General features: G+C 42.9%; 1 protein-coding gene across 3 annotated transcripts in view; it reads right to left on the bottom strand.

Moving 5' to 3' along the window:
- Positions 1-8,766, bottom strand: part of Slc1a2 (solute carrier family 1 member 2) — a 126,704-nt gene that overhangs the window by 23,828 nt on the left and 94,110 nt on the right. For all 3 annotated transcript variants that reach the window (XM_031371160.1, XM_031371162.1, XM_031371161.1), the window contains exon 7: positions 5,068-5,301. In XM_031371160.1, coding sequence (XP_031227020.1) covers positions 5,068-5,301 — 234 coding nt within the window. The remainder of the gene's footprint in view (positions 1-5,067; positions 5,302-8,766) is intronic.

The raw sequence follows: 8,766 nt of genomic DNA, 5'->3' as shown, positions 1-8,766 counted from the left end.
AGGGGGAGGGGAGAGGGAGAGGGAGAGGGAGAGGGAGAGGGAGAGGGAGAGGGAGAGACTCTGCTTTAGAGGCAAGACAAATCATAAACCAGAATGACACAGAAAAAAAGTAACTAGGAGCAATTCTAATTAAGCTGCTGATAGGCAACACAATATTTAGTTGGTTCAGGTTTCTCAGAGCTACTCAGTGCCTGCCAAGTCCTCTGTCCTTCAGTCCCTATTCCCATCTTAGGGTAAATCTTGAAGCACATCTGATTGTGCATATGAACTGGGCTGCAAAAAATTATGTCAGCTGTCAACAGCAAAACACAACGAGGAAATTTGAATGACCCAGAGCTTCATGCCAGAAATGTTCCAACAAAATGCATGGACTGAATCCAGCCCCTGGGAATCATCTTGAGTTGGGCTCACTAACTGGGAGAATGCTGGACAAGCATGTTGTACCTGTTAGCATGAACCCAAGCTCTGAACAATCCACTAGGAAACCTGACAAACGGTCAAACTCCCAGATACATGGCCACCAGCCAATCCTAAGTCTCTGCAATGACAGGGCAAGAAATCATGTGGTCTGTAGCTGAAAGTGGTGTGGAGTGACATCACTCTCAGTCCTCCCAGGCATGGGCTGGTGATGCACCCACATGGCCCACCCTTAGAGGCTGAAACATTTGTTATGTTCCTACATCTTCTCAAATAGGACACCTAAGAGAACAAAGCTTCCACACAGCCAGACCATGACATCCTTTTAGACAATGGTGCAAAAGAGATTAGGCTTTAAAGAATGCTAAAACCAAGCAAAAGAACCAAACTACACTGGTTGCTTTATAGTTTGTCTTGCTTTGACTACTCTTATCCTATTTAAATGAACTGGAAAGTTTCCAGTGCAGGAATTGTCAAGCCCTGATCATAGTTACTTCCTTACACTAATTATAACTGGGGTATCAACAAGACTAGTCAGATTCTGAAGGATCTCAGTTCCTCAGACTGTGAGAAAAAGATCAGCTTAGAAATGTGCTGATCCCAGGGTCTACTCAGGACCAATACATCTGGAAGCTATAAAATAAGAGGCACTAGAGTCCACATCTTAAACTGACTGAAGAGTCATTTTACCAGGCAGAACATCTTTTATGATTACAGGTCATGGTTCTGTAATACCCCCTGTTGGTCTTACGGTAGGAGAAGTCAATTGATTAGGTGGTATGTGTGTTAGGGGGGTGTCATTTACCCAAGTAAAAAGTGATGCTTTGTTTTCATTTGCATGCAGGAGATACTGTGGTCCTGGTTTGCTGCTTCAGCTGTTTCTATTAGAAGCTGGTATCCTTGTGTTCCTCTTGTTCCCTCTCCCCACTTCCTGGGAGAAGTTTCCTAGATAGCATAACTGATCTAAAATGGCTACCTAGTCATTGTTGGTGGCTGGGATTCTCAACCATATTGCTCAACACATACTCCCCGGATCACTAAAATGTATTAATTTTTCTTGTTGCGTCTATTTTTCCAAAATATCATCAAAGGATCTTTTGACAGAGAGACTGGGGAAAGGGTTCGTGAAGCATGAAGACAGTCCCTATTCTTCTACTGAGCGGGTTTTATGTTTATGTCCTCCAAATCCACATAGACTCGACTGATCCAAACTAGGACTTCAGAACTTCAGGGCTTTTCTATGCTGGCAGGCTGACACTCTGGCATTGATTTTGGCTCATCTGAGAGGTCCAATGATGTTGCTAATAATAATGTCCAATGTTGAGATTCTTCCTATGAAATGATAGCCCCCCCCCAGCATACTTTGAAGCCAGAGATCTGGAACACATTCCTCTCTGATGTGGTCTTTGTATTATTCATCGGAGAGCCAGTCAGCCACCCTCAGTGTTGCTATTGTTGTTACAAAGGCCCTGTTTGGAACCTTTGTGATGTAAGGTTTAAGAGGATATAGGCCATTTGGATGGACCTTGAGGTTCTTAAGGCTTGACTCTGTTTCTGGTCCCATCTCTGCTACCTGATTGTCATCATGAGAAGCAAAGACCATGAGCGCCCACTGCTGTGGACAGACATGTTCACATTTCCATGGAGAGGACATTGTCTTGTGTTTTAAAGTTACCAGGATAACTGGCTATTCAAAAGAGAAACCATAATAATTTTTGAAATAATTTAAGGACCAATTCATGCATTAGAAAAACATATAATATTATGTTATAATTGTGGACAGAAAAATATTTGAGCAAAACTGAGTTTCTAAATTTTTTTTTAAAAAAAGGGTATTCACAGCTTTTAATAAATATTCAAATAAAATACTTTCAGTGCCAAAAATTAGTATTTATTTCCAAGACAGATGTCTAGGAGGGAGGTTTCTTATCTGTAGCATGTGATGTAAGAGTTAATAATTCGTATATATAATGTGAGCTTGAAAACCATCCAGGAAAGGATGAATACACACAAAGAAAAATGAGCTGGCTCACGCATGACTCAAGAGGCAAGGAATGGGGAGGAAAAGGCAGTAAGAAATAAAAAAGATGTTTTCCCTCATCTGTAATCAAATACATGCAAATTTGCTGAGTAGTTTTCCCACCAATAAGATTGGAATGCATCAAAGCAACCCAGATGTGGAATATCCAGCTCTAGTGAGTGGGTGGGGAAGGACACTCAAACACAGTGGGTAAGAACATTACATTCTGGACTGTCAAAGCAGCCAGTGTGCACTCCTTGTCTCAGAAAGTCCAGGTCTAGAATGTCTCCTGAGGCCATCATCAGAGACCCTGCAGAGATGTCTGTCAGAGTCCTGTCTAACCAACATGCTTTAGATTCGCACCTCTGGGCACAGAGTGCACTGCAGCACAATTATTACTATTTCATTTTATTTTGCATGTTTGAATGCTTGGCCTACATGTATGTATGTGTATGCCTGGTACCTACAGAAGCCAAAAGAGGGTATTGGATCTCCTTGGAATTGGAGGTACTGGTGATTGTGAGCTGCCATTCAAGTACTGGGAATCGAACCCAAGTCCTTCACAAGAGCAGCAACTGCTCTTAACTGCTAAACCATTTCTCCAGTCTTTTATGTCCTGTACATTATAATGGAGTTCACAAAATAGTAGCAAAGAATCTATATTAATAGCTATGATTTTCATGGTCTCTCTCCTTTTTTTTGTTTTTTGTTTTTTGTTTTTTTTTTTTGGTTTTTTGGTTTTTTTGAGGCAGGGTTTCTCTGTATAGCCCTGGCTGTCCTGGAACTCATTCTGTAGACCAGGCTGGCCTCGAACTCAGAAATCTGCCTGCCTCTGCCTCCCAAGTGCTGGGATTAAAGGTGTGCGCCACCACTTCCCAGTAATTTTCATGGTATCTTGAGCCAGGGGGAAAAAAATAAAAGTTTCTAGAGTAGCATAGTAAGGAATGGAAGATGTATAAATACGAAGATCAACTACAAGGATATTGGGTACTGTCACCAGCTGAAGAAATACTTGTCTGGTGAGGGTCATTGTCTTCCTCAAAATTTTATTCACTGTCTGAACCTTGCCACTATTGTGACATATCACACTTATCATCAGATGACAAGAGTAGGTTGGCTTTTATTTGCAGGGGGATGGTTAACTCCTTCTCTGAAGAGAAGCATTTTCATGGATACAGACATTTATCTACAGAGAATTTAAAACATCAGGAAGTAAAAGGGAAATTTTGAAGTGTTTCCCCTAATCTCTGGAAACAGGATACTAGATGTAGTCCCTAGTACTGTACACATTTCAGCCTTTCACCAAAAGCCCACATTCTAGTCACGTTGAATTCTTACTGGCTTGCAAATACAACTTGGCTTCCCACTTGGCTTTTGGGTCACTGAGAAGTTTCTGATGGCCTGCACAGGGCCATGGAAGGTCCAGCCGTGCTGTGCCACTGAGTGGGGATGTCACAAGCACGAAACGGTCATGGGCTCAGCAGCTGGACCTGGTGGCCTCCCACTGTGGGTTTCAGCATTTGCTGGGCTCTGGGTATTTGCCTGGTGTTTTATGCTCTCAGCTCAATTTCATGACACAAGGACACATAATCAGAAGTAAAACACCAGATCTCAGTCTGAAGGAGTAAAACTCTCCAGTCTTTGAAATTCTAAGATTCTGGATGCATTTTTTCCTTCATTTTGTTGTGTTTTGTCTAACATTTGTCCAAGATTATATTAAAGGTTATTTTTGTTTCCTATATTTGAGGCCCTTATTGATTGCCTAGGCCCTGAAAATATATATAAAGAAGCAGGAACTAACTTCTATCAAGGTCACGTCATTTATGCTGGATTTGAGGTGGGCAGGTTTAGGATAGAATTGTTCCTTAACGGATATGTTATAGTCAAAGAATTAGCTGGTTTCTAATTGTTGGGGGGGGGAATCATTTACCCTATGAAAGTCTCACCTGGTGTTGGTGAGAGTTCAGCAGTTGCATAGAAGACCTGGGTTCAGTTCTCAGCACCCAGATCACACAGCACACAATTGCTTATAACTCCCTTTCTGGCTTTTGGGGACACCAACCATGCACACAGAGCCCATACATATGCAGTTTCTCTCCCTCCCTCCCTCCCTCTCTCTCTCTCTCTCTCTTTCTCTCTCTCTCTCTCACACACACACTATAAAAATGGACATATCTTTTAAAATATAAGTTGATTGCCTTACTTTTGAAAAATTATTAGCCAAAACCTCAAGAAGTTTTTCTTTAAGAAAAGGGAAAAAAGAATTCTAAATCACAGGGAGCTGTTAAGTGAACAACATCATTCTACACCCTCTGGATAATATAACGTAGCTATATTACATAACGTAGCTATGCTACGTTAGTGCTTCATGTGACATTAGGCATGTGAATTCGCAGCATGCAACATCTAAACACTTAACATGAGGTCCGGTTTCTAGGCCAGTTGCAGACCACCCATAGGATGTAACTGGGAGCTTCAGCAATGTGCTGGAGAAGCCAAAGGTTCAACATGTTCACCTTGTAGAAAATATTCCCATACGATGTGAAAAGGTGTGAATTTAGAGAGGATTTGGGAGAGAAACAGGGAACAAAAGCAGCAAAGTGGAGAAAGGTGTTTCTCCTATTCTGTACCTGGAAGCGGTTCCCAGGGCAGTGATCCAGGCTTGGAAAATGCCAGCGAAAAAGGAGAATGGGTTTTTTCTGGTCACTACAAAGTAAATCAAGGGGAGAAAGATGCCCCCGTGAATGATGAGGCCCACGATCACCGTGATCATGTACATCCCCAGCTGCCTAGCAACCACTTCTAAGTCCTTGATGGCGATGATTTTCCCACAGATCAAGCAGGCGATACCTAGTGGGGAGTACCTGAAAAACACAAAGAGAAGAGAAGCTTTGAAGAAGTCCTTAAGAGGTTAGGGACCTAAACCCCACCTGGGGACCTGCACCTGGAGGAAAACCCTTCCTTTTTTTTTATTTATTCATTTGTTTTTCTACACACACACACACACACACAATGCATTTATGCACACACGCTGTTTTGATGAGAAAAAACACAAGATCCAATACTTAGAATTGACCGGCTTAGCTGTTTTATGGATCTAGTGACGTGTGTTCTGGCTATTAAGTCCAAAGGCCAACTTTTTATTGCTAAGGTGAGTTTTAGGAGTAAAGGGGGCATGGCTTGACACCCTTTAGTTTATCTTTCTGCAAACAGGGAGTTAAAGGCTGCCAAGGGACACAGACTGTGTTTCTTTGACGTCCTTGTTCTTTAACTCCTTCCTAGAATTTGGGAAATAACTGAGACTTGTTCATTGTTTTTAATCCTGGAAGTTGAGGAGGGTATTTAAAATGATGGAGGGGTTGGGGAAAAGACAGGGAAGGAATAGGAGAGAGGTGGCTGCCAACATTAAAGCATCTGTGCCAGGGAGTACATTTAGAGAAATGTGGTTTTTGACTTTTGAGCCTGAGTCTTTTTCCTGCTCTAACGGCAAGAACACTGGCTCCTGTTCATTGTATTTCAGGCACTCAGCGCCTCACTTAGCCTTGCCGCAGCCCTTCAAGATGAACGTCAGTGTTATTACTCAGTAATTAAGGAGACCATCATTTGGAAAAGTTCAGTCACTAGTCCAAGCCCACAGAGCCAGAAGGAGAATCATAGCACTTTGTGAAAGCCCAGAAGCTGGGAGTTTTCCTTACCAAGCCCAACTTCCTCCCTTTAGAGCACTGTCCCAGTTCCTTGTAAGCAAGCAGACAATCACCATCCACCAGTTTGTCCAATACTGACATCTGTATGCTGTTGTTATCTTATAGAGGAGCTTGGAAGCTGTCCTATTCCCACTTGTGGGAAAACTCTCTCATCTCAACTTTATTTTTTGCTTGTCTGGGGCCATTCTTTATTATAATTGTATCACCACCACCACCATCATCTTCAACTAGTGGAGGTGTTGCTAGGCATGAATTTACTCACACTGTGATGGTGTCTGACTAAAATATTTGTAAGAAGAATAACACGACATCATTAACAATTATAGACATATTTTTGAGAAAACTAAGGAGGAAATAAAATCCCCAGACATGGCTTCCAACAGGGAGGTCAGGAAAGAAAGGACCACCCTTTCTTTCCTCTCTCCTTCCCTCCTCCCCTCCCTCCCTCCTTCCCTCTCTTCCTTCTTCCTTCCCTCCCTTCTTCCATTCCTTCTTTCCTTCCCTCCCTCCTTCCTCCTGGCAAACAGGCCCAATCCCAGGCCTTTCCCAAGTTAAACAAAGGCAGAGAACAGAGAACAGAAGAGAGTCTTTAAATGCAGAAAAAACAGACTTTGTCCAGCCATTCCCTGGCTACAGGACCTCATTCCCTGACATATTCTCATTTTTCAGATGTGCAAGGCTGAAAGAGGCTGAGTCCAACATCGACAGGCAACTACAAGGCTCAAACTTTCGCATATGTGTCTGTTTACATTGCTGAATCTCCCTCCCACCCTTCTCAACTTGAATCCTTACTCTTCACTGGATTTCATGAGTTTCTGTTTGCACATACCTGGGCCTCAAGTCCTCTCCTGGTCCATGCCTTTTTATCCAAGCCAGAGTTAATGAGACTCTCTAAAACTTCTCACTGGCTACCCAATGGCAGATGGTTTTGTGAGCAAACCCTCTTCAGAAAGAGACAATTCGTAAATGACAGCAACAGAGAAGAACATTAGCGTGGCTCTGCTCTTTCTTGTGGGACTGCCAGCCTGACCCTTGCTTATCTCTCCCCTAGGGTGCAAGCTGGCCACATTTGAAAACTGCTTCTCTAGACATTAATAAGACTGTGAAACAAGCTTTCTGTCGAGACATCAAACTGTCCTTCTAGCCATTTGATATTCTTCTGTTGTGCCCATAGTCACAACATCTCATAAATCAGCTATGGAGTCCCAGGGGCCAGCACTTTGCCTTCGAGACTGTAAAATAACTAAAGAAAATGCACCTTCCTATAAAGCCCTGAGGGACTCATCTTCATAAACCAAGAGATCAATTCTTTCCCCAACACCAGGCAGTCTTCCAGGCTGTCCACAAAAACAGTTATGAGCCATTTAGGATGCTATTCAATTTTCTTTCATTTCCCTTCCTCCTTTCCCTAGGTCAGGTAATTTGTAGAATGAACAAAACATGTTTTCAAGGTACTTTGCTAAGGAAGATCAGCCATAAAGTCCCCCACTGGGAGCACATTTGAGCCAGAGCCAGACGGCGTAGAGTGAAGCACCAGCTCCCACTGTAGATAGTATTAGGCAAGGCCACAAGATGAGACATAAGAGCTAGGGAATATGGAATGCTACTCCTAGTAGCACTCAAACATCTAAAATAAGATTAACTAATAATGCACTGTCCATCCCTAATAAGATGAGTGTTAATGGGCATAAAAGAGCCTTTGCCCTTTGACTTGGGGCCATTACTTGCCTACACCTGACTTGAGCTGTCCTGGGCTTCTGTGTCAATAAATGAGCTCATTAGAGATGAAACTCCTTGGAAAAGAATGGAGGATATATCCAACGTCAAAGTTACCACTCAAAACTTCTGAGATGGAACAAACAAGGCCACAGGTTAGTATAGATAGAGGCTTAAGGCTCCACCCAAGAGTTCTAAAGCCACATGACATTCAGTAATTATTAGGTCCATTTCCAATTCAGAAAGACATAGTCATTGAGACAGAAGTAGGATGTCCCCACATTACCCAGGCTGTATTCTCAGCTCCGGGCCCTGTTTATGAGGCCACTATTTACGTATAGTCCATATGTCATCTATTCCAACCTCTGCCCACTGTGAATCTTGGCCCTCCTTTGTTGAAGGGCCCCACCAAGGTGACCTTTTCAGGGTTTCTCTCTACTTCAAAAGCACAACCTCACCCACAGCATTTAAACTATCCAGAATCCAGTCAAGGTCTGTGTACTCATAACCAGCTGTTTTGCAATGCCCTGAACTGCCTGATATCCAGGTGTGTGCCCTGAGCTCCCAACAAAGACTGGTACTAGGATTTCTATGTTTTAGATGTGGTCCCCCAGATAATTGTGAAAGTTGATATTTCATGACCAAAATTCTCATTTGCAAGTGATGAAATGCAGATATTCCTTGGCTGGCCTTTGGAAACCATTCCCCTCAGCTCTCATTTATGACCAATGAGGTCCCAACTCACTAACTTGGCACTTTCAGGCTTGGTGCAGATGGTTTAGACAGATGTGTGAAGTGGAGCTAAGCCGAGACACCTTCTCACAGTGCTGTCCTGTAGTCACACTGGCTTGGTCTCATGTGTCTCTAGAGACACTGTCACTGACTCCCCACCCCCACCCCACCCCACCC

Source organism: Mastomys coucha, unplaced genomic scaffold (genome assembly GCF_008632895.1).
Source record: "Mastomys coucha isolate ucsf_1 unplaced genomic scaffold, UCSF_Mcou_1 pScaffold15, whole genome shotgun sequence".
NCBI classification, from domain to species: Eukaryota; Metazoa; Chordata; class Mammalia; order Rodentia; family Muridae; genus Mastomys; species Mastomys coucha.
The sequence above is the reverse complement of the archived record's forward strand: the minus strand, read 5'-3'. Positions and strand labels throughout refer to the sequence as shown.